The 27,239-nt window shown below is 40.6% G+C and overlaps 1 protein-coding gene across 1 annotated transcript in view; it reads left to right on the top strand.

Annotated features, from left to right (window-relative positions):
- tanc2a (tetratricopeptide repeat, ankyrin repeat and coiled-coil containing 2a) overlaps window positions 1–27,239 on the top strand; it is a 299,606-nt gene that overhangs the window by 220,577 nt on the left and 51,790 nt on the right. Inside the window, exons 6-7 of the mRNA XM_063016038.1 lie at window positions 16,071–16,248; window positions 22,449–22,700. Coding sequence (XP_062872108.1) covers window positions 16,071–16,248; window positions 22,449–22,700 — 430 coding nt within the window. The remainder of the gene's footprint in view (window positions 1–16,070; window positions 16,249–22,448; window positions 22,701–27,239) is intronic.

Below are 27,239 nucleotides of genomic sequence, written 5' to 3'. Positions count from 1 at the left end.
TCACACACAGACACACACAATGTAGAGCACTGATTGTTCCATGTTTGCTGATGAAGACTGATGAATGTATGGGGTGATTGGTGGTAATTTAGCATACTGGCATTGTGCTGGGGTCAAATCTAAAAGCCACACACCTTCTTGATTGGCAAAATCAGTTTGTTCTGGACTGGTCTCAAATGTTATTCTGCTGCTGATTAATCTTTAATCGTGACTATAAGGCTTTTAATTAACTGATTTATTAAAAGCCTTATAGTCACCGTTGTTGTTTGAGGTGTGACTGGGAGAAGATGCACAAAGATAAGCAACATGTCTGCCGTTAAGCTGTTGTAAAATGTTATAAGCAGGTAAGGAACAAAAGTTATCACAGAATGGAGGTTCCAAAGTCCAACATACAAGTGTTGGAACTGTAGAGAGCAGTATAAAAAGAGGCCCACAGTTCTGTTCTTTGTTCTTTAGCTTATATACTGCTGTAAGAACCCACAATTGTGTTTTAATAAATGTTCTTCAATCCAGTCCATTGGTACCGTTTGACTTCTTTTGAATTCTCACCACATTTTTCCATGACATGACCATTATGAAGGGTTTAATATATCTAAGACTGAACAATGTGATAATAAGCTATTCGTTTTGTATTACTTGTCAACACACAAAGATACTTTATTACCTGGAAAACAGACAGGATTGCTCATGCAACTCCAATTTGGTTAACAGGAATGAACAGTGTGAATGCGACTTCCTGAGGAAGCTCCAGTCTTTCATCATTGCAAGTTCAGGAAGATACTGAGCATGTTTTACCAATCTGTGGTTGCAAGTGCCATTTTCTATGCAGTGTCCCTTTAGAGCAGTGATATTAAAGCTAGTGACACAAGCAGACTTAACAAGCTTATTAACAAGGCAGGACAGGTCAATGGGATTCATCAGGGTTCAGTGGAGATGTTCATTGGAAGTGTTTCAGCTTCTGCAAGAATGAAAAAGAAGCCAAGTGCAGGATGCTTAACCAAGGTAGAACAATAATGTGGCTAAAAAAAACAAAAGGGGAGCAATCACAAATAAATAAGGTGGCCAAAATAAAGAAACAAGGTAACAAATGAAAGACACAAAATATACGCAACCGATGGCGTTGGAAGTGGATATAACAGGGATAGTGCAGAACTGAGAACTGGATGTCGCAATATGACAGGCTGCTCCGGCCATCTGCGATAGCAAACCTTAAGAACCATCCAGGTGCTGCAATGCACCTGCAATGCACGAACATGTATTTATGGACAGTTTTTTATGAGGCCCATGTCATGAAAAAATAAGGTCAGATGATAAATGAAAACAAAGATTACAGTTGGCTGAATTGGGGAATTTATTGGCATGATTGTGGGTTCTTGCAGCAGTGGAATAGCTGAAGAACAAGGAACAGAACTCTGGCCCTTCCTTTTTACTACTCTAGTCACGTTACATTGGGTGTTGGACTTTGGAATCACTATTCTGTGCTAACTGTTGTTTCTTATCTGCTTACAACAGACATGTTGCTTATCTCTGTAGTTTAAACTTCCAGCAATATTTCAAGCACAATATAACTAAGGATTTGATGCACAAAACAGTATAAAACTAATATTCAGGTGATATCAAGCATAATATCTCATTTTTCCATAACACCCAAAAACGAGTTCCCAGAAATAAATGTCACACATGAGCAGAAAACCAGACTGGAGCAATTCGCCTGGTTTTGCAGTTTTAGAGAAAAGCAGGTTTGTCAAACAGAAGAGCAGGCAAGTCTGAGAGGGAGAAGCCTTGATGTATAGAGGGATTCTCCACCTGGAGCCAATTAAAGCTCGAAAGGGACCTCTGCCAGCCAAAAATGCCAAAGCAGAAGGACACTGCTCTCACATTTACTTATTATGGACACTTGACACTTCAAACCTACAGACTTATTTAATGTAGTGGTTTTTTAGGCCAACATAGAGTTTTCCCCTAATGGTAAAATGTTTGAATGCACAATGGATCATCTCTCTCTCTGATAAGACCAGGGTTGCAGTAATCCAGTATGTTATTAGCTCTACACAGAACAGAAACCATGTTGGATTCCACTGATGGCATTTATTAAGTATATAGCATCAGCATACCAGCCTGACACACATTGCTGCTTTATTTTATTAGGAGAAAATTGCAAGCTTTCAAGTTTCACAACTAGAAAATGTGCCATCACTGAACAGAAAGTCAACAAATGACAGTGTGGTTTTAATACTCAGCACAATGAGAAAGAATGCTGTGTCTTCAGTTTTATGATATTTTGGCTGAAACCCAGGGTCAGTGTGAGTGTTCAGCTCACTACATTCAATTACACTGCAGATTTTACCGGCAAATAAAAAGGGAACGAACTCTGTTTTAGGACTAATCGATTCTGGTGCAGTGATTCAGGTTTAATACAGGGCTGTGAAAAAGTATTCACCCCTCATCCGGGTTCCTCTATTTTTGCCAGTTTGTCACATTAAAATGATTCAGATCTTTTGACTTATTTTAGTCTAAGATAAAGACAACCAATAATCAGTAATATCAACCACTAATATTACAACTCCAAGTCAGAAAAAGTTGAGACAGTATGGAAAATGCAAATAAAATAAAAATGCGGTGTTTCTTACATTTATTTTGACTTCTATTTGATTGCAGACAGGATGAACCTGAGATATTTCATGTTTTATCTGCTCAACTTCATTTCATTTGTTAATATACCTCCATTCCTGCATTTCAGGCCTGCAACACATTCCAAAAAAAGTTGGGACGGGGGCAATTTAGGGCTAGTAATGAGGTGAAAAAACTAAATAATTATGTGATTCCAAACAGGTGATTGTAATCATGGTTTGGTACAAAAGCAGCATCCAGGAAAGGCTGAGTCTTTGATGAGCAAAGATGATCTCCAGTTTGTCCACAAATGTGTGGGAAAATGATTGAAATGTTTAAAAACAATGAACCTCAAAGAAAGATTGGAAGGGATTTGCATATTTCTCCCTCTGCAGGGCATAATATCAATAAACCATTTAAGAAATCGGGAGTAATTTCAGTGTGCAAAGGCCAACAGCACAAGCATGAGCTGAACGCCCGCGATCTTCGATCCCTCAGACGACACTGCATTAAGAACCACCACTCAACAATAGCTGATATAACCACATGGGTGAGGGATTACTTTGGCAAACCTTTGTCAGGCACTACAATACAGAGTTACATGCACAAATGCCACTTAAAACTTTACTGTGCAAAACAGAAGCCTTATGTTAACCATGTCCAGAAGCAGCTTCGACTTCTTGGGGCTCTGAGGCATCTAGGATGGACCATCACACAGTGGAAACCTGTATTGTGATCAGATAAATCAGTATTCCAGGTCTTTTTTGCAAAAAATAGACGACGTGTGCTCCAGACCAAAGATGAAAAGGATCTAGACTGTTATCAGCAACAAGTCCAAAAGCCAGGGTCTGTCATGGTATGGGGCTGTGTCAGTGCCCTTGGTAAAGGTCATTTACACTTCTGTGATGGCAGCATTAATGCAGAAAAGTACACTGACATCTTAGAGCAACACATGCTGCACACGTTACAAAGGCATGGCTGCGTAAGAAGAGGATACGAGTACTGGACTGGCCTGCCTGCAGTCCTGACCTGTCCCCAATAGAGAATTTTAAAAAGGAAAAATGCAACGACCCTGTACTGTTGCACATCTTAAGACGTGTTTGCAGACAAATTAAAAGCTAAAACACTAAATTGTCTCCTCTGTGCCAAAACGTCTTTTAAGTATGGTGAAAAGGAATGCCAAGATTACAAAGTGGTAAATGCTTTACTGTCCCTACTTTTTTGGAATGTGTTGCAGGCCTGAAATGCAGGAATGGATGTTTATTAATAATATCTCAGGTTCATCCTGTCTGCAATCAAATAAAAGTCAAAGTAAATGTAAGAAACTCTGTGATGTAGTCTGCCAACGCTTCAGGACATCTACAACAGCAGAGTGCTGAAGCACCAACTTTTTCTGATTTGGGTTTGCAATTTAAATTGTCAAAATGTACAGATTCATCAATGAATTTCTAAAACTTAAACAGCTGAAGCTCAGAAGTCTTTAATAATATAAGAATATGGGCATAAGCCCACTGTGCTTTTACAGCTGTGTCTGCATACATCACTGGCAGCCTGCCTGTGTCCCGTAATGGGTTTTGAACTGGTTGAATAAGCATTTTAAATAAAATAAAAAAAACATTAATACATTGTGCCTTGTGTATTATACCAAACAAATATACTGAACAATTATAGTGAACGATTACAAATTACCCATCATTTGTCACAGTGTGGCAATTCAGCCTTGAAAAATGCCCGTGTTTGGGTGTTTAAATGATCTGTTTGAATGATGTGTCTTTACCAAGCGGGTGATTATCACACCTAGCATCCAACAGAAGGTTGCATACATACATACAAAATAAAAACTAGAACTGCTGCTTTTAGCTGAAATGTTATTAGTTTTTAAGAATTTCTGGGGTTTTTAGTGTAGTCCACTTAAATATATAATGATTGCACTTTACAGTGATTTTACACAATAGATGATATGTTCCTGCTTTTCTTATTAAAGATCAGGAACACAGCATCTAAATCACTACAAAAACTATTTAATAAAACATTTAATACATTGTTCCGTTATAACAATGTCTTCATACAGGGGTCATTAGATTTGACCTGGGACAAATTGTCACAGTCTGTTACCCTAACCTAGGGTTCTCAGCGGTGCTGCCAGCTGGCCGGGCATCTACACAGACATGATTGTCTATGTCTGAGGAATGAAGGAAGGATCGATTATTCCTACCTTGTGTGATTGGGCCAGATTATCACCTACATCCAAAAAATTCCAAGTTACAGCCTATGTTGAAATTACATTCTAGAGCAGTTGAAGGAAATCACATTCCAAAGCAGTTAAAAGGAAATCCCATTCCAGAGCAGTTGGTGTCATTCTAATTCCAGAGCAGTTGAAGGGAATTACATTCCAGAGCAGTTGGTGTAATTCTAATTCCAGTGCAGTTGGAGGAAATTACATTCCAGAGCAGTTGGTGTAATTCTAATTCCAGTGCAGTTGGAGGAAATTACATTCCAGAGCAGTTGGTGTAATTCTAATTCCAGAGCAGTTGGAGGAAATTACATTCCAGAGCAGTTAGTGAAATTCTAATACCAGAACAGTTGACAGAGATCACATTCTAGAGCAGTTGAAATAAATCACATTCCAGAGCAGTTGCAATACATCACATCCCAGAGCAGTTAAAAGAAATTACATTCCAGAGAAGTTGAAATAAATCACTTTCCAGAGCAGTTGAAAGAAATTACATTCCAGAGCAGTTGAAATAAATCACTTTCCAGAGCAGTTGAAATAAATCACTTTCCAGAGCAGTTTAAAAGAAATTACATTCCAGAGCAGTTGAAGGAAACCACATTCCAGAGCAGTTGAAAGGAAATCACATTCCAGAGCAGTTGAAAGGAAATTACATTTCAGAGCAGTTTAAGAAAATCACATTCCAGAGCAGTTGAAAGGAAATCACATTCCAGAGCAGTTGGAGGAAATTACATTTCAGAGCAGTTGAAGGAAATCACATTCCAGAGCGGTTGAAAGAAATCACATTCCAGAGCAGTTGGTGTAATTATGTTTCGAGAGCAGTTGGTGTAATGCTAATACCAGAGGAGTTGAAGGAAATCACGTTCCAGAGGAGTTGAAAGAAATCACATTCCAGAGCAGTTGAAAGGAAATTACATTCCAGAGAAGTTGAAAGGAAATTACATTCCAGAGCAGTTGAAGGAAATTACATTCCAGAGCAGTTAGAGGAAATTACATTTCAGAGCAGTTGAAAGGAAATTACATTTCAGAGCAGTTGAAGGAAATCACATTCCAGAGCAGTTGAAGGAAATCACATTCCAGAGCGGTTGAAAGAAATCACATTCCAGAGCAGTTGGTGTAATTATGTTTCGAGAGCAGTTGGTGTAATGCTAATACCAGAGGAGTTGAAGGAAATCACATTTCAGAGGAGTTGAAAGAAATCACATTCCAGAGCAGTTGAAAGGAAAATACATTCCAGAGAAGTTGAAAGGAAATTTCATTCCAGAGCAGTTGAAAGAAATTACATTCCAGAGCAGTTGAAGGAAATTACATTCCAGAGCAGTTAGAGGAAATTACATTTCAGAGCAGTTGAAAGGAAATTACATTTCAGAGCAGTTGAAGGAAATCACATTCCAGAGCGGTTGAAAGAAATCACATTCCAGAGCGGTTGAAAGAAATCACATTCCAGAGCAGTTGGTGTAATTATGTTTCGAGAGCAGTTGGTGTAATGCTAATACCAGAGGAGTTGAAGGAAATCACATTTCAGAGCAGTTGAAAGAAATTACATTCCAGAGCAGTTGGAGGAAATTACATTTCAGAGCAGTTGAAAGGAAATTACATTTCAGAGCAGTTGAAGGATATCACATTCCAGAGCAGTTGAAGGAAATTACATTCCAGAGCAGTTGAAGGAAATTATATTCCAGAGCAGTTAGAGGAAATTACATTTCAGAGCAGTTGAAGGAAATCACATTCCAGAGCAGTTGAAGGAAATCACATTCCAGAGCAGTTGAAAGAAATCACATTCCAGAGCAGTTGGTGTAATTATGTTTCCAGAGCAGTTGGTGTAATGCTAATACCCGAGGAGTTGGAGGAAATCACATTCCAGAGGAGTTGAAAGAAATTGGAAAAGTAAACAGAGTTGGAAAAGTAAACAGCAAAATTGCTTTTCTGAGCTCTGTGCCGACATGAGAGGATTATAGGATACGATCAGCCTTAAATCAATTACATTTCAACCATCCACTGTCACAATAAAGCCCAATGCACTTGTCAGGACTCCAACCACAGCAACCACAAACTGTTCTCCTCTCTGTGCTCTGGCAGAGATACTTCAGGATTAAAGCCCAAACTAGCAGATTAAAAACAGCTTTTATTTTACTAGAGTATGCACCATTAAAGTCTAGCTGTGATGATGATTTAGTTTCTTTGCAGATTTGCATAGTACAAATCAACGGCATTCAATATTGTCTTTGCTTTTTTATTTTAAGATATACATTGGTGTACGAGGCACACTGTATGGCCAAAAGTTTTTGGACAGACCCCTATATTTACATATAGTACACTGTAGAGACTTATGTCTACAATTCGCTGTGGTTATCCAATATTATTGATAAAGTTATACAGTATATTGCTGCTGTTCTTCAGTAGATGTAAAGTAAAATACAGGTTCCCTTCAGTCTTTGTTGTTGTGTTTGTTCTGTTTTTTTTTATTTTGTACTGTAAAATTTTAATAGTTTGTACCTTCATTGCTGTAACATGCCACTGGGGCTTTAATTTCCTTCGAGATCAATAAAGTATCTATCTATCTATCTATCTATCTATCTATCTATCTATCTATCTATCTATCTATCTATCTATCTATCTATCTAGCTAGCTAGCTACCAACCTACCTACCTACTTACCTACCTACCTACTTACTCATCTGTCTGTCTATTTCTCTATCTAGTAATAAGGTAAGGTATATACAATTTACTAGTAATATAAATTCAGTTTTATACTTTCAACTTTTCAACTTTGGAGCGGTGGCTTGGGTAAAGCAACATGGACACATTTTGAAAGATTTGGTGTAGAGGAAATACCTTTGAAATGAATCGAAAAGTCTACTCTGGCTGTAGACCTCATCTGAGGTTCTCAGCAATCTGAGTATCACATCACTTGTTTTGGATGCGGAATCATGCACATACTCAAATGTTTCAGAAACGAATGACTTTATAATGTAGGTTTTAATAAAAAACAAACGTGTGTAATGATGTGTGTAATCATGTTGTGTTTAGTTAAAAGCGTATCCCTCCACAGAACTAGAAATAGGATTTTGATGTTCTGTGCCATTTAAGTTAATAAAATACTTAGTGTTTTTGTGGTACTGATGAGTTACGCATTATAGAGTAAGAGCAAAGTCTGTAATGATTGTTTTATGGCATTTTATACAAACGCCTTGAATGGTTTCCCTGATTAAAAAATTTAATGTTCATCTAGCTGTGAAAGAGTGGTTATACAACGTGTGCAATAAATAATTGGCCGCACTGGAGACATAATAACAAATAAAAGAAATTTAACAGAGCTATGGTCATAAATGTCACTCACAAAGAGCAGCTCACCAGTGTTTATGTATACACATATGTGTTGTGTGCATCATTACCATCCCCACAGATGAGGCGAGTGCCAGACTAATGTGAGCCTCACAGATGATGCAAGTCCCAGACTGATGTGAGCCTCACAGATGAGGCGAGTCCCAGACTGATGTGAGCCTCACAGATGAGGCGAGTCCCAGACTGATGTGAGCCTCACAGATGAGGCGAGTCCCAGACTGATGTGAGCCTCACAGATGATGCAAGTCCCAGACTGATGTGAGCCTCACAGATGAGGCGAGTCCCAGACTGATGTGAGCCTCACAGATGAGGCGAGTCCCAGACTGATGTGAGCCTCACAGATGAGGCGAGTCCCAGACTGATGTGAGCCTCACAGATGAGGCGAGTCCCAGACTGATGTGAGCCTAGACCAGTAGACTGATGTGCCAGCAATTTTAAAGCCACAAAGGGGTTCATGGTTTTAATCACAGTCAGGTGTCCACATACTTTTGGAAACATAGTGTATAGTAGAATGGAATAAAATGAATATTTATGCATAATTCATCCTAATAAATGTCTTATTTCATCAAATAAGTCTTGTTTGTCTGTATAAACAAACAAGCTGCTCCAGCAGTTGTTCCTGCATTGTATTACCATGTCTTGTATTGACATGAGCATACAATTAGCAGAGCCTGGATTTGAACTGACAATCCTGAAAATAACATTACCCTTAATAACATAAAGAATTGGCTTCAAATTCTGTCATGTGGAAAAAAATAGATCTATGCAATCAAGTTTTAATCTCTGTCACGTTTTATTGTTTACAGTAAATGTTGCACGTTAGATGTGTAAAAGAAACGTTTTGCCGTTCATACTTGCTCTAGGTTTGACTGGTTGAACAGTAAATTCTGGCTCTGTTCCATTGCTCTGGTTCAAATTTTTACACAGCATACTCTCTGAAATGAGGTCTGTATTTGAGACTGAATGAGAGGCACCAGGCTCCTCTGCTCTCACCAAAGTTATGCAGCGATTTGTTCCCTGCCAAGCCAGCGCGGCTGCATGAGGAACGTTTACAAAGCTGGGAATGTGAGTCAGCTCCAGTCCAACTGCATTTCAAAGCTGTCTAAACTGGACACGTGAGCTGCATGTGCGCTTTGAGATTCAATTATGGGGAAAAGGAGAGGAATGGAATTATGTTCCTTTTGTGCAAGGCTTCTAATTATACATGGTTTTAGCATTACAGAATGATGTGGTGTGATTAAATTATGAGCCAGATTTATGTAGGAATGTTATTCTGTTAAGGAAGTCTAAAGGGACTAGCAAGTTAGTGTTGTGAATCTGAATCATGAATCAAAACAACTACTGGAAGCCACTAATTATAGTCACAGAATGTGGTTGCAAATAGAAGTTATGAATCAAGTTGATAAAACAGAGTCACGGACGGGAATTTAAAAAACAGCCTACGAATTGAAATCATACCTTAGAGTTCATGGCTAAAGTTGCTATGAAGTCCCCATGAAGAATTGGGAGACAAAAAGGTTAGCAAAATTGCTTTGATCTAAATTGAATCTGAGTCATGAGTCATTGTAAATGACTTATTAAGTTTGCAAACACTGGATACACATCAGACTTGCAAAAGTGATTCATGAATCTGATTCATGAGTCAGAAAGTCAGCACTTGAAATTCAAATTAAGTTCAAGGTCAATTTCTGAGGATAGAGCAAAATCAGGGCCATAAATATGAATCAGCAGCTAAATCTGTGAATTACAGATGGGAGCGTGACTCACAGATCAGGATAGGGAGTCTTGAATCAGAGTTGTTGATCAAAGTTGCCAATTAAAGTTAGAAATCAGCCATAAATCAAACGCATGATCATGAATGGGACTCAAAGTCACTTTAGAAATAGCAGTAGTAGATAAAAGCTATGAATCAGTGGGTCAGAGAAGTGAACCTGAGTCAGTTATCAGTCGCTAATAGTAGTAATGATTTTAAAAAACGAGTAGAGCTAATTAAGGTCTGACTTGTAAAATTAAAGGGGTGAACTGGAGTCAGTAATTAGAATCACTAATAGGAGTGCCAAATAGCGAAGTCTGACCAGAAAATGTCAGAAATGGCAGTTGTGACTTAATGATTCAGCAGACTGAGTCTATAATGGAGGGAGTCATTTGGAAAAATGATTTGGACATAATGAAGAAATGAGTTGGACAATATGAGATACACACAAAAGTGAGAACTGATGGGAGCAAATGTCCTGATTGTGTTTGTTGTTAAACCAGGGTGGCAGCTGTGCATTTTAATAATGAACCGTGAATGCAGTTGACAAATCAGATTTGTAGGTCAGTAAATAGGAGTTGATAGTAAAACTTGTTTTCTATTGTACAGTAACCTAGTTCAGGGTTTTTCAAACTTTTTGTTTTAAGCAACCCACATTTTGTCCGTGATTTTTATCCTGACCTAGGCAACACACACAATGCATCATACGAAACACAAAACGAAATATTCTTCAACAATAGAAATGGTGGCAATCTGGTCCCACTGTGGTTTACAAGTAATGTAAAGCCTCCACAAGGGGGGCGCTCGTTTTTAAGTTAATTTTGTGTTTATGTGCCTGTTAAAATGTATTTAATCATTGTTATTTTAATAAACAAACTATCAACAAACAAACAAACAAAACCCAGGCAACACAAACAATGCATTAAAATGAAACACAAAACAAAATATACCTCATTAATAGAAATGGTGGTAATCTGGTCCCACTGTGGTTTACAAGTAATGTAAAGCCTTCACAAGGGGGCATTCATTTTCAAGTTAATTTTGTGTTCATGTGCCTGTTAAAATGTATTTAATTATTGTTATTTTTCTTTGTGACAGATTTTTTGGCTCAAGGTCCAGTACACTACGGTATGCAAACACAGATCTAGCCATATCATGCCTAATGTGCTGTCTAATTTTGGGCAGCACGGTGGCTTAGTGGGTAGCACTGTCGCCTCACAGCAAGAAGGTCCTGGGTTCAATCCCCAAGTCGAGCAGTTTGGGTCCTTTCTGTGTGGAGTTTGCATGTTCTCCCCGTGTCTGTGTGGGTTTCCTCCAGGAGCTCTGGTTTCCTCCCACAGTCCAAAGACGTGCAAGTGAGGTAAATTGGAGATACAAAATTGTCCATGACTGTGTTTGATATAACCTTGTGAACTGATGAACCTTGTGTAATGAGTAACTACCCTTTCTGTCATGAATGTAACCAAAGTGTGTTAAACATGACGTTAAAATCCTAATAAACAGACAAACAAAACCCAGGCAACACAAACAATGCATCAAAACGAAACGCAAAACAAAATGTACTTCATTAATAAATTGGTGGCAATCTGGTCCCACTGTGGTTTACAAGTAATGTAAAGCCTCCACAAGGGGGCGCTCGTTTTCAAGTAAATTTTGTGTTTATGTGCCTGTTAAAATTTGTTTACGTAATAATTTTTTTTTTCTTTTGGCTTGCGACCCACCCAAGGGTTGCAACCCAGTACAATACTGAAGGCATTCAAACCCAGAGCTAGCCATATCATACCTTATGTGCTGTCCGATTTCCAGTTGCACAAGGGAACTCATGAAAGTAGGAAGACTTTGCTGTAGGTGAAGCTTTGACAAGGTTCTCTACCAAGCACTGAGAACAAATACACCATGGTTACTGTAAACAATAGCAGTAGTAACAATAGGACGGTCTTTTTTGCCCCACTGCAGTTGTTGTGTTTAGTTTGCTTTTTTTAATGTTTTTATGGTATCGCTTTATCAAAATGTAGTTTTATGCAGTTGGGTTTTAAATATGGTTCTTGTATTGTCTCACTCCAACGGTCAACGGCTCACAACTTTTTCTGTCTGCATCTATAGGGTCCCTGGTTCAAAAGGGTGACCAAATTGACCATGTACTTTGGTACAGTACAGGCCACTCGACAAGGGAAACAAGCTCTGAATGTGGCACCACAGATGTTGTACCCTACAACAGAATAGCATGTAGTGGAAAAGAGGCAAAACTGTCACAGAGTAAAGAAAAATGATGAATGTAAATGAAATGTAAAAAAAAAGTCAAATTGTCGCTCAGGTGGAGCAGCGGTAAAAACACACGCTGGTACCAGAGCTGGGATCTTGAATACATCAAGGCTGAGCGGCCACATGAACAACGATTGACCTGTTGTTCAGATATGGGCGGAACTAAGCCGGATGGGGTCTCTCTCTCATGACTGGTGCAATTACGACCTCTGCTGGCTGATTGATGGCGCCTGCACTGAGATGAGAAAAGAGTGCTCTCAGGGCATGTCTCTCCGTACACAGTGCTGAGCTGCACTGCACTCGTCAAAGTGTAGGTGATAAGATGCATACGGCTGCTGCCCACGTGTCGGGGGGGGGGGGGGGGGGGGGGGGGGGGGGCGTGGGTTAGCTTCGTTCTCCTCAATCAGAGCAGGGATCGGCATTGGTGGAGAGGAGGCATGACGCAATTGGGCAATTAGACGCGCTAAAAGGGAGAAAAAGGGGAGAAAAAAAAGAGTCAAATTAAAGTTAAGGTGCATTACATGAGAAGCGTTTTGCACATTGCTCACCACGAGTCTTGGTGCCAATTGCTTAGCACTCCTGAGCAGCTTGAGCGGTAAAACGTCATTAAAGTGCGAATATGAGACGAATCTGCATTTGTATGGAATAATCTTTACATTCACTCTGAGAGCTCCACATGTGTTTAGCTGTATTTTCCTCACTGTTTCACTTTTAAACTTGTGTTCCAGCTCAGGGTTCTGAGAAATGGTGACGCTTAACATTTAAAAAAGCTTAACGTGGTTTAATGCACTAAAAGAATGACACAGGAACACTAAACTTTTCTTCATTATTACTGCTCAGAAGTTCTCTCCACTAATGACATTCCTCAATTGTTGTTTTAGTACAATAAGTCACGTTAAGTTTTGTTCACATTAAGCGTTGTTCATATGACATGAGTTGCTTTTACCGCATCATATCAAACAGTTCTTCTCATTGGAGGAGCTTTCAGAAGTTCAGTGGCAAACCGTGAATGCACCCTTACGGGGGAGAAAAATTCTGTATAATTCTTGACTTTTTTTTCAACAGTCATGGTTGCAGTGTTTCCTAATGGAGCGGACAGTTCACCTCCATGTTAAACGGTCAATCTAAAAGCAGGCTGAGGAATTGTGAAGCATTTATGATGTACTTTTTTAGGACTTCAGGAAGTTTAGTTTAGCATTTGAAGGAATAGCAGCTTCTGTATGCTGGTCTGGGGAGCGTCCTCGGCATGAATCACTGCAAATGTGGGAATCGTTCCAGAGAAAGCTGGTCATGAGCTCATTGAACTCACTTTTCTCTTATGTATGTTTCACTCTTGCACTATTTTATTGCCCTACTTTTTTAGTCTAAACTAAAGCAGTGGGTTTTTTGATGGAAATAACAGATACAAGGTCTCTGATGATGAGTGTAGTAATCTGTCAGTCTTCGGCCATTGAGCATTCAGCTTTCCGTTCTTCACGTTTCATTAGGTGAACTACAGTGTATCACATTACACACATTAAAAACGCAGTGGAAAAATTCATCACTGCAATAAAAATCTGTAGAAGCATGCTGCTCTCAGCATAAAGAGTACAGCAGTGGATCGTTTAGTACATGTCAGCACAAATACAGTATACTACTCTGAGTGTGTGTGTGTGTGTGTGTGTGTTTGTTAAAAGATGACTTTGCTGTAACTTTTTGCAGCTGGGAGCATTCCAAACACCAAGTATGTTCCACAACAGTGGTCAAACATTAGACTGGGCATACAGTGATGACCCAGAACATTAGGACCATCCACCTCACATGCTGTCAAAACAGCTTTGACCCAAAGAGACATGAACTCCACAAGACATATAAAGGTGTCCTGTGGTATCTGGTACCTGGACATTACATGCATTGTTATGCAGTGCATCCCAGTGCCTGGACCAGTTGACCTTTCAGGTTTAGTTCTGATGCCTAGGTGACAGTGTAAGGTTTTTTCAATGATGGACAGGAGTTAGCATGGGCGCTCTGACTGGTCTGGGACCATGCAGTTCAATGTAATGTGTGTTGACACATTGAGATCTTCAGTTTGAGTTTAATTGTAATTATCATACCGATGTATTATAATAATTGCATCTCATAGCTAATATTTTTATAATTTTCCTATTTTTATTTTATTCTACTCTATTTTTATTTACTCTATTTACTGTACTTACACTGTAAAACTCGAATTTCCCCCGTATTTCACCCATGGGGATCAATAAAGGAATCTTATCTTATCTTAAATTATGAGGAACTATCATCATCCCAACATCTAATAGATTCCTGATCGTCACATGCAGAATTAGCATAAAACAGGGGTGGGTCATAATGTTTTGGCTAATCTATGTATACTTGCTGTTGACTATGTGAACATAAATGCAAGATTGCTGTGAATTTTCTGCATTTATTCTGCATGTTGGTAATGTGTGCACAGTACAGCCAAATTAATCAGGAATATTAGTGTCTTAAATGTTTTTTTTTTTTTTTTAATCAAGCTGCAAGGCAAAGCAGTTTAATGTGCTATTCTATCATCAAAAAGACTTGAATCTTAACTGGGCCACCAGCCTGGTCAAACACCATCGACTGTGATTGAGGAGGGGAATACTGTTTAAAGGAAGGCTCATGTGAAGCAGTTGGCTGCTTGACACGTCAGCATGAGGAGTAAAATAAATTGTAATAAATCAGTATATAGTAGGGCAGGGGTTTTCAACCTGTGGGTACTTGTCTGGGGGGGGCGCGAGTGCCTGACCGGGGGGCGTGGCATTACGAGATTTTTTTTACTTCTAAAACTAAAGCAATTCATTTTTCACCCACGGGAGACATATTTAATTACTCTAACTGACCACGCTCACACGCACGTTTAATGTTATTTAGTTCCGTCTGAAAAAAACCTTCAAAATAGGGCTCACAGCGAAGATAACCGGTGTCAAAAGCAACGACTGCTGTTAAGGACGTGTTTGTGTCTTTAAGAGAGACGCTCTGTTCACAGTATCGATTATAAGTGACTCGGGAGTCAATTCATTTTAAGCGCAGCGTAAGTTTCTTTTCTCAGTCATCTCTCCGTGTTTACTGTTATAATGAATGTTGCGGTTGTAAATAAACACCAACTACTACAGAACATTTTGTGTGACTCGCTTACCTTAAAAAGCTCAGGCTTAATTATACTGAGTATTACCACAGAGTCAGAGTCGTTCTGCCTGTGGAGCTAAACGTTTTTAGTCAGAGCAGATGATCCCGAACTAACCAACTTAGTAATTGATGAACTTTTGTCTATGCTCTGTGAAGTAACGTTTTCTGCTCTAATCTACATCAAAAAGCAAGAACCGCTTATGATTTACCAAAGTGAACCACGAATTTATATAATGTGCTGATAGAATCGGCTCAGATTTTAAAATATTATCTTTTTAAAATAATATTTTCAATCAGCAAAATTATATAATGTGCACAACATTAATTACGTTCTTTTAGCTTGTCAGAAGCTTTCTCAATGATTTCTGTGCGGTGCTTGACGAAGGGGAGAGGGGCGTGGCGCAGGTTGGGTTGGGTTGGGTTGGGTTGGGGGGTTGGGGGGGGGGGGGGGGGGGGGGGGCGCAAGTTCACGGTTGGCACACGAAGAGGGGCGCATGTCCAAAAAGGTTGTAAACCCCTGTAGTAGGGAACTGTATAGAAGGGTAATGAGAAGGGAAAATAGGGGAAAAGTAGGAAAAAAATATATAGTAGGGAAATGTTTTCTGTGAATGCCCTTCTGTAGGTCGCACCAGATAAGAGCGTTTGGTAAATGCCAAAAGTCTAATTGTAACACATAGCTACTACAAAAAACACTAATTTGCTCCTCTCTCAATCCTAGGCCATATCCATGACCCAGAGAATCAGTCCATGCTCTAGTTTGGCCAGCAGCTCAGCATCACCTCCTCCCGGCAGCCCCTGCTCCACTCTACCCACCGGTGCACCGGGCAGTTTGGGTGCCTACGGCTCCATCACCAGCCCCACGTCTACACTGGAGAGCAGGGACAGTGGAATCATCGGTAAGAAACACACTCATATTAATATATCACACTCACATAAACGTGTGATTTAAATAATTATTATCAGTCTGATACATAGTCTTACACATGTTCATGTCCTCTGTTTCTGTACTGTTTCCACCTGTCTGCTTTCTAGTAGACCATTGAAATTGAAATAATACTCTAAAATACCATATTAACTGACACGGCAGTAAGTGCTCTTCTGAAAGTGTATTTAGCTGCCCCCTAATGTTAATCAATGAGAGGTCATATCCTAGCCTGGCATACAGTGTAGTCAGACCAAAAACACACGCTGGAACCAGAGCTGGGATCTCGAATACATTGTATTGAATCTCAGCTCTGCCTTCCAGCTAAGGCTGAGCGGCCACATGAACAACGATTGGCCTGTTGGTCAGATATGGCCGGGATTATGCCAGGTGGGGTCTCTCTCCCAAGACTGGTGCAATTATGACCTCTACTGGCTGATTGATGGCGCCTGCACAGATATGAGAAAAGAGTGCTCTCAGGGTGTGTCTCTCTGTACACAGTGCTGAGCTGCACTGCACTCGTCAAAGTGCAGGTGATAAAATGCATATGGCATGCTGCCCACGTGTTGGAGGGGGCGTGGGTTAGCTTCGTTCTCCTCGATCAGAGCGGGGATTGGCATTGGGGAAGACGCAATCGGGCAATTGGACATGCTAAAAGGGAGAAAAAGGGAAGAAAATGCATAAACTATATATATATATATATATATATATATATATATATACAGTGTATCACAAAAGTGAGTACACCCCTCACATTTCTGCAGATATTTAAGTATATCTTTTCATGGGACAACACTGACAAAATGACACTTTGACACAATGAAAAGTAGTCTGTGTGCAGCTTATATAACAGTGTAAATTTATTCTTCCCTCAAAATAACTCAATATACAGCCATTAATGTCTAAACCACTGGCAACAAAAGTGAGTACACCCCTTAGTGAAAGTTCCTGAAGTGTCAATATTTTGTGTGGCCACCATTATTTCCCAGAACTGCCTTAACTCTCCTGGGCATGGAGTTTACCAGAGCTTCACAGGTTGCCACTGGAATGCTTTTCCACTCCTCCATGACGACATCACGGAGCTGGTGGATATTCGAGACTTTGCGCTCCTCCACCTTCCGCTTGAGGATGCCCTAAAGATGTTCTATTGGGTTTAGGTCTGGAGACATGCTTGGCCAGTCCATCACCTTTACCCTCAGCCTCTTCAATAAAGCAGTGGTCGTCTTAGAGGTGTGTTTGGGGTCATTATCATGCTGGAACACTGCCCTGCGACCCAGTTTCCGGAGGGAGGGGATCATGCTCTGCTTCAGTATTTCACAGTACATATTGGAGTTCATGTGTCCCTCAATGAAATGTAACTCCCCAACACCTGCTGCACTCATGCAGCCCCAGACCATGGCATTCCCACCACCATGCTTGACTGTAGGCATGACACACTTATCTTTGTACTCCTCACCTGATTGCCGCCACACATGCTTGAGACCATCTGAACCAAACAAATTAATCTTGGTCTCATCAGACCATAGGACATGGTTCCAGTAATCCATGTCCTTTGTTGACATGTCTTCAGCAAACTGTTTGCGGGCTTTCTTGTGTAGAGACTTCAGAAGAGGCTTCCTTCTGGGGTGACAGCCATGCAGACCAATTTGATGTAGTGTGCGGCGTATGGTCTGAGCACTGACAGGCTGACCCCCCACCATTTCAATCTCTGCAGCAATGCTGACAGCACTCCTGCGCCTATCTTTCAAAGACAGCAGTTGGATGTGACGCTGAGCACGTGCACTCAGCTTCTTTGGACGACCAACGCGAGGTCTGTTCTGAGTGGACCCTGCTCTTTTAAAACGCTGGATGATCTTGGCCACTGTGCTGCAGCTCAGTTTCAGGGTGTTGGCAATCTTCTTGTAGCCTTGGCCATCTTCATGTAGCGCAACAATTCGTCTTTTAAGATCCTCAGAGAGTTCTTTGCCATGAGGTGCCATGTTGGAACTTTCAGTGACCAGTATGAGAGAGTGTGAAGCTCTCACTACTAAATTGAACACACCTGCTCCCTATGCACACCTGAGACCTAGTAACACTTACAAATCACATGACATTTTGGAGGGAAAATGACAAGCAGTGCTCAATTTGGACATTTAGGGGTGTAGTCTCTTAGGGGTGTACTCACTTTTGTTGCCGGTGGTTTAGACATTAATGGCTGTATATTGAGTTATTTTGAGGGAAGAATAAATTTACACTGTTATATAAGCTGCACACAGACTACTTTTCATTGTGTCAAAGTGTCATTTTGTCAGTGTTGTCCCATGAAAAGATATACTTAAATATCTGCAGAAATGTGAGGGGTGTACTCACTTTTGTGAGTATCACAAAAGTGAGTACACCCCTCACATTTCTGCAGATATTTAAGTATATCTTTTCATGGGACAACACTGACAAAATTACACTTTGACACAATGAAAAGTAGTCTGTGTGCAGCTTATATAACAGTGTAAATTTATTCTTCCCTCAAAATAACTCAATATACAGCCATTAATGTCTAAACCACCGGCAACAAAAGTGAGTACACCCCTAAGAGACTACACCCCTAAATGTCCAAATTGAGCACTGCTTGTCATTTTCCCTCCAAAATGTCATGTGACTCGTTAGTGTTACTAGGTCTCAGGTGTGCATAGGGAGCAGGTGTGTTCAATTTAGTAGTACAGCTCTCACACTCTCTCATACTGGTCACTGAAAGTTCCAACATGGCACCTCATGGCAAAGAACTCTCTGAGGATCTTAAAAGACGAATTGTTGCGCTACATGAAGATGGCCAAGGCTACAAGAAGATTGCCAACACCCTGAAACTGAGCTGCAGCACAGTGGCCAAGATCATCCAGCGTTTTAAAAGAGCAGGGTCCACTCAGAACAGACCTCGCGTTGGTCGTCCAAAGAAGCTGAGTGCACGTGCTCAGCGTCACATCCAACTGCTGTCTTTGAAAGATAGGCGCAGGAGTGCTGTCAGCATTGCTGCAGAGATTGAAAAGGTGGGGGGTCAGCCTGTCAGTGCTCAGACCATACGCCGCACACTACATCAAATTGGTCTGCATGGCTGTCACCCCAGAAGGAAGCCTCTTCTGAAGTCTCTACACAAGAAAGCCCGCAAACAGTTTGCTGAAGACATGTCAACAAAGGACATGGATTCCTGGAACCATGTCCTATGGTCTGATGAGACCAAGATTAATTTGTTTGGTTCAGATGGTCTCAAGCATGTGTGGTGGCAATCAGGTGAGGAGTACAAAGATAAGTGTGTCATGCCTACAGTCAAGCATGGTGGTGGGAATGCCATGGTCTGGGGCTGCATGAGTGCAGCAGGTGTTGGGGAGTTACATTTCATTGAGGGACACATGAACTCCAATATGTACTGTGAAATACTGAAGCAGAGCATGATCCCCTCCCTCCGGAAACTGGGTCACAGGGCAGTGTTCCAGCATGATAATGACCCCAAACACACCTCTAAGACGACCACTGCTTTATTGAAGAGGCTGAGGGTAAAGGTGATGGACTGGCCAAGCATGTCTCCAGACCTAAACCCAATAGAACATCTTTGAGGCATCCTCAAGCGGAAGGTGGAGGAGCGCAAAGTCTCGAATATCCGCCAGCTCCGTGATGTCGTCATGGAGGAGTGGAAAAGCATTCCAGTGGCAACCTGTGAAGCTCTGGTAAACTCCATGCCCAGGAGAGTTAAGGCAGTTTTGGGAAATAATGGTGGCCACACAAAATATTGACACTTCAGGAACTTTCACTAAGGGGTGTACTCACTTTTGTTGCCGGTGGTTTAGACATTAATGGCTGTATATTGAGTTATTTTGAAGGAAGAATAAATTTACACTGTTATATAAGCTGCACACAGACTACTTTTCATTGTGTCAAAGTGTCATTTTGTCAGTGTTGTCCCATGAAAATATATACTTAAATATCTGCAGAAATGTGAGGGGTGTACTCGTTTTTGTGATACACTGTATATATATATATATATATATATATATATATATATATATATATATATATATATATATATACTGTATATATATCCTTATACCCAACAATCTACTGTTAATTATGCATAAAGACAGTGTGAAAATATTTTAAGTATTCAATATTAATAACTGAAATCTGTACACAATAGTATTCAGACTCTTTATCCAATATTTAAAAGCCACCCCCAGTGGCAGCAGTTACAGGATCTAGGCTAGAAACAATGTAGCCTGATATTTAACACCTTTCTGATAGTGTTTAAACTAAAGTAGTGATTGTAAAATCTTACTCGTATGTAAATGTATTGGAATACAGTATATTCTAGGTTGGGACTAGAAAATAATAATGTTCTCAGTCACTAGTGTAATTCTTAATAATCTTCAACATTACTAGTAAAATTAATTCTTTTAAGGACATAAAAAACAACTCATGGCTAAGCACCACCAAGAAACATCTAAAGATTTGCCTTTTTTAGCCTTGACTATCTACAATACAATGATGGCTATGTAAAAATGGGGTTTATGGCAAAAGAGCAATTAGAAAACAACTGCCAACCAAAAAAACACGTGAAGCTGGATGATCTGTGAACAGATTGATCAGTGAGCCAGTACTTTTTGGAAAGCAAGTTTCTTATAATGATAGAGAATGTGTCAGAAACAAGAGAACACTGGTTTGTTTATCTGGGCTTCGAGTGAAAGCTTAGGATTGATCTGGTCAAGGATCAGTTTGTCTTCTTTGCCCTCCATGGTTTTTTCAAAAGTCTTCAGCAGCATCAAAGTCCAAAGGCATCAATATTCTGCCAGTCCTGTTTTATATTGTCTGGAGTCATAGAGGAGACCACAATCTGGACAATTCTAATCTTTGTTTGTTGTGAAAAGTATTCAATAAAAGAATGAGATTTTACAACATCTACCCTGGCTATTAAAAAAGGAACGTTTTGAATAAATTGACTGTGTTTGTCCTTTTCAAAATAATGTACTCATAGTAACTTTTTAAAGCAAATAAACTGTAATATTTTTAACTAAAAATGTGTGAATTGTAATGTAAATATACCCTCACTGAGCACTTTATTAGGTACACCTGTCTGGTATGTTTATTTATTAGTTATTTTCTAAGCTACACCTACCATACAGGTGAACTTTTTGGATATACAATTACTGACTGTAGCCCATCTGTTGCCATGTACAGTTGTCACCCCTCTATGTGCCAGTTATCAATCAAAACACTACTTCCACTGACCAGATGTTGATTCGGTGGTGGACCATTTTCAGCACTGCACTGACACCAACATAGCAAGACATGGTAGTGTGTGTTGCTCTGGTATGAGTGCATTAGGTGCAGCAGTCTTGCTAGAATTTTTAAATAAGGTTCCTGACCTTGCTGCTTAGGTGGCGCAGCGGTATAAAGTACGCTAGCGCACCAGAGTTGGGGTTTCGAATACATCGTATCGAATCTCAGCTCTGCCTTCCGACTGGGTTGGATTGGCTGTTGTTCAGGGTTAGAGGGTAAAAAGTCGGATCATAGGTCCTCATAACTGGTGCAACTGCGGCCCCTGCTGGCTGACCGATGGCGCCTGCACAGGGCTGAGGAATAACGCTGATGGGGGTGTGGCCCTCCGCACACAGTGCCCGTCAGTGTATGAACACAACTCGTGCAAGTGAAAAATGCAGTCTGTACTGACTGTACATGTCGGAGGGGGGCGTATGTCAGTTGAGAGGCGTCCTCGGTCAGCGGTGAAGGGTCGAATCAGTATAGAGGACGCACTCAGGGTAATTGGACACGACTAGATTAGGGGAGAAAATTGGGCCTTATTATTAGGAACACATACCCTGTTAGCGCTGATTGTAGATGGATATTTTTCATGCACATTGTGTGATAACATTTTCTAGTCTTTTATCAGTGGACACTTTCTGATCACAGAACACTGGAGCACGTCTTCTCAAATACTGAGGTGTTTAAAAATTCCAACACGGCTGCACCTGATACACTCATACAACACACACAACCATATCATTACCATCGTAGTGTCATTGCGGTGTTGACTCCACCAAACAAATAACATCTGGTCATCAGGGGTCATGTGTGGTCCCTTTCTCTTACTAAATAAAGTATAGGGGGTGTCAGAGTGTCTCTAAACTTTCTTCCTTCATCTGTCTGTGACAGCTACTCTCACAAGTTACTCGGAGAATCCTGAGCGGAGCGGGAAACATGGCGAGAGCTCACGCAGCAGCCTCAAACTGCGCCAGACCGCCAAATCTTCAGGCACCGACTCCTTCCTGTACCGCGTGGACGAGAACATGGCCGCCTCTACATACAGCCTTAACAAAATCCCAGAGAGGAGCCTGGAGCACTCCGCCTCTCACTCCGCCCACTCCATCCCTCTCTACCTCATGCCTCGTCCCAATTCAGTGGCAGGTAGGTCATGTGATCCATCCATCGTTAAATACATGCAGCTTGTTGGTGGTGGGGCTCGAGCCATCTACCTTAACCAGTTAACTAGCACTGTCCATCACCTCCAGTGATACAGTCTCAAAAACTAAATGGTATTACAGTGACCTCTATGTGATCTTTCAGCTATAACAACAGCAAGACTTTGAAGTATGTCTCTGGGAATTTGTGCCCATTCAGTCAACAGAGAATTTGTGAGGCTGGGCACTGATGTTGGTCAAGAAAGCCTCAGTTGATGTTCCAGTTCATTTCAAAGCTCTTCATTGGGGCTGAGGTCAGGGCTCTGTGCAGGACACTGGAGTTTCTTCATGTCTCTGTAGAGCTTGCTTTGTACAAAGGGGCACAGTCATACTGGAACAGAAAATGGCCTTCCCTAAACTGTTGCAGCAAAATTGGAAGCATATAATGTCCTATATATAATTGATTTATTACACCTGTTAGAAATGGCTGTCCCAGTGCTTTTGTATATATAGTGAATAGGGTTACACTTAACCTCAGCATGTAATGTCACATGCCATGATAGCTTACTAGCATGTGACACAGGCTGTTATGATGTTAAATATTATAAAAGCTGTCCTGAAAACTATTGATACCAGTAACTTCACTAATATGCATCATCAGCAGTAAGGACTAATTACAGGTTTATGACAGGCTTTTTTTCTTCTGGATTTCTCCCAGTTTAGTCATATCCAGTTCCCAATTGTCAACACCAGTATGATCCAGAATACACCAGCCTAATCTATGGCTGCTTTTTATCAGCCAGTAGTGTTGGGTTTAAAAATGGAGAGCCATGCATTTAAGCAGCTTATCAGCCAGTACGACAGTGTACGCTGGTGTTACAAGGACTGATTGTATAGTGTGAAAGAATCCCAGTAGTCCTAGTAAAGTCAATTAAGGCCTTCCAATTCCATAAATGACCTGGTGTGATTAGACCTAGCTTTGTAAATAGTGTATAGTTTATATATACAGGGGTTGGACAAAATAACTGAAACACCTGGTTTTAGACCACAATAATTTATTAGTATGGTGTAGGGCCTCCTTTTGCGGCCAATACAGCGTCATTTCGTCTTGGAAATGACATATACAAGCCCTGCACAGTGGTCAGAGGGATTTTAAGCCATTCTTCTTGCAGGATAGTGGCCAGGTCACTACGTGATGCTGGTGGAGGAAAACGTTTCCTGACTCGCTTCTCCAAAACACCCCAAAGTGGCTCAATAATATTTAGATCTGGTGACTGTGCAGGCCATGGGAGATGTTCAACTTCACTTTCATGTTCATCAAACCAATCTTTCACCAGTCTTGCTGTGTGTATTGGTGCATTGTCATCCTGATACACGGCACCGCCATTGGATGCACATGGTCCTCCAGAATGGTTCGGTAGTCCTTGGCAGTGACACGCCCATCTAGCACAAGTATTGGGCCAAGGGAATGCCATGATATGGCAGCCCAAACCATCACTGATCCACCCCCATGCTTCACTCTGGGCATGCAACAGTCTGGGTGGTATGCTTCTTTGGGGCTTCTCCACACCGTAACTCTCCCGGATGTGGGGAAAACAGTAAAGGTTGAAACCGACCATTGAAACCGACGTTTGGCATTGGCACGAGTGACCAAAGGTTTGGCTATAGCAGCCCGGCCGTGTATATTGACCCTGTGGAGCTCCCGACGGACAGTTCTGGTGGAAACAGGAGAGTTGAGGTGCACATTTAATTCTGCCGTGATTTGGGCAGCCGTGGTTTTATGTTTTTTGGATACAATCCGGGTTAGCACCCGAACATCCCTTTCAGACAGCTTCCTCTTGCGTCCACAGTTAATCCTGTTGGATGTGGTTTGTCCTTCTTGGTGGTATGCTGACATTACCCTGGATACCGTGGCTCTTGATACATCACAAAGACTTGCTGTCTTGGTCACAGATGCGCCAGCAAGACGTGCACCAACAATTTGTCCTCTTTTGAACTCTGGTATGTCACCCATAATGTTGTGTGCATTGCAATATTTTGAGCAAAACTGTGCTCTTACCCTGCTAATTGAACCTTCACACTCTGCTCTTACTGGTGCAATGTGCAATTAATGAAGATTGGCCACCAGACTGGTCCAATTTAGCCATGAAACCTTCCACACTAAAATGACAGGTGTTTCAGTTATTTTGTCCAACCCCTGTATATATTAGGGCTGTTGAAGTTAACGCGATAATAACGCATTAACGCGATCTCAATTTAACGCGATTAAAAAAAATAGTGCCGTTAACGCAAATTCTATTTGGCTCTGCGAGTCATCCGTAGTTCATGTTGAAACTTGACCGTGCACGGCATCTCTCATTAAGACAGCATTTCTCAAATGTAACCGAGTGTCGTAGTGATGCACTTGCTTAATAAAGAAATAAATACACGGTATATTCACAAGTTGTCGGGAGCAGAACACTTTTATTACTTTTTCTGTTATGGTACCGAATAGCGGACAGCTAGAGTCATCGCGTTAGCCAAGCATGCTATTCCATGAACTATGGAAGCCCCAAAGGGTCAAAACACACTCACTTCGTGTAGAAACGTCCATCAAACCATTGTCACGATACAACCACAGAAAAGTCTATTACAATAACTACGCCTTATCCCACCTGAAGCCCCGCTGAGCTACAATGTTTGCTGATGGAGAAATTTTAACCTACAATCTGACATATATACGAAGTCAAGGGTCTCTGCTGGATAGTATTACTGCCTAGTATGTGAGTGAATAAAACTCCCTTACAGTTTTCTCTTGTCCCAGCAGTTTTTAACATAAGTACATTTAGCATAAAATGTGTTCACCATTTTAATGGTAACATTTCACTTAAAAATCCTTGTTTTCTACAGTATAACGATTTTTTTTTTTATGTGATTAATCGCGATTAACTATATGAAATTCTGAGATTAATCGCGATTAAAATTTTTAATCGTTTGACAGCCCTAATATACAGTACAGGCCAAAAGTTTGGACACACCAGCCAAAAGTTTGGACACACCTTCTCTTCAATGTTTTTTCTTGATTATTTTTATTTTCTACATTGTAGATTAATACTGAAGACATCCAAACTATGAAGAATTATGTAGTGAACCAAAAAGTGTTAAACAAACCAGAATATGTTTTATATTTTACCAACTCTACCTCTGCACAACCCAACTGATGGTCTCAAACACATTAAAAAAGCAACAAATTCCAAAAATTCACTCTAGACAAGGCACAAACATTCATTGAAAACCATTCCAGGTGGAAACCTAATAAAGCTGGTTGAGAAAATTTCAAAGAGTGTGCAAATCTGTCATTAAAGCAAAAGATGGCTACTTTGAAGAATCTAAAATATAAAACATATTCTGGTTTGTTTAACACTTTTTTGTTTACTACATAATTCCATATGTGTTCCTTCATAGTTTGGATGTCTTTAGTATTAATCTACAATGTAGAAAATTTAAAAAAATTAAGAAAAACCACAGGAATGAGAAGGTGTGTCCAAACTTTTGGCCTGTACTGTATATATATACTGCCTGGCCAAAAAAAAGGTCACACACTATAATATTTGGTTGGACCGCCTTTAGCTTTGATTACGGCACGCATTCACTGTGGCATCGTTTCCACAAGCTTCTTCACAACACTTATTTCTGTCTAGAGTTGCATTAATTTTCCCCCAAGATCTTGTATCTCTGTGGTGGCCAATCCATGTGTGCAAATGATGTCTCATGCTCCCTGAAGCACTCTTTCACAATTTGAGCTCGATGAATCCTGACATTGTCATCTTGGAAGAAAAAATCCATTGATGGAATAACCTGGTCGTTCAGTATATTCAGGTAGTCAGCTGACCTCATTCTTTGGGCACATAACGTTGCTGAACCTAGACCTGACCAACAGCAGCAACCACAGATCATAGCACTGCCCCCACAGGCTTGTACGGTAGGCACTAAGCATGATGGGTGCATCACTTCAGCCGTCTCTCTTCCTACCCTGATGCGCCCATCACTCTGGAACAGGGTAAATCTGGACTCATCAGACCACATGACCTTCTTCCATTGCTCCAGAGTCCAATCTTTATGCTCCCTAGCAAATTGAAGCCGTTTTTGCCGGTTAGCCTCACTGGCAAGTGGTTTTCTTAAGGCTACACAGCTGTTTAGTCCCAATCCCTTGAGTTCCCTGTGGAAATGCTCTTACTTTCACTATTAAACATATCCCTGAGTTCTACTGGAGTTTTTCTACCATTTGATTTCACCAAACGTTTAAGTGATCGCCGATCACGATCATTCAAGATTTTTTTCTGACCACATTCCTTCCTTGAAGATGATGTTTCCCCACTGTCCTTCCACTTTTTAATGCATTGGACAGTTCTTAACCTGATTTTAGTAGTTTCATCTCCTTAGATGTTTTCTCTGCTTGATTCATGCCACTAATTTGACCCTTCTGAAACAGATTAGCATCTTTTCCACGACCACAGGATGTGTCGTTCGACATGGTTGTTTAACAAATGAGAAGCTACTCACTGCA

Source organism: Trichomycterus rosablanca, chromosome 2, assembly GCF_030014385.1.
Source record: "Trichomycterus rosablanca isolate fTriRos1 chromosome 2, fTriRos1.hap1, whole genome shotgun sequence".
NCBI classification, from domain to species: domain Eukaryota; kingdom Metazoa; phylum Chordata; class Actinopteri; order Siluriformes; family Trichomycteridae; genus Trichomycterus; species Trichomycterus rosablanca.
Note: the sequence above shows the minus strand (reverse complement) of the source record. Positions and strands in the feature narration are given on the sequence as shown.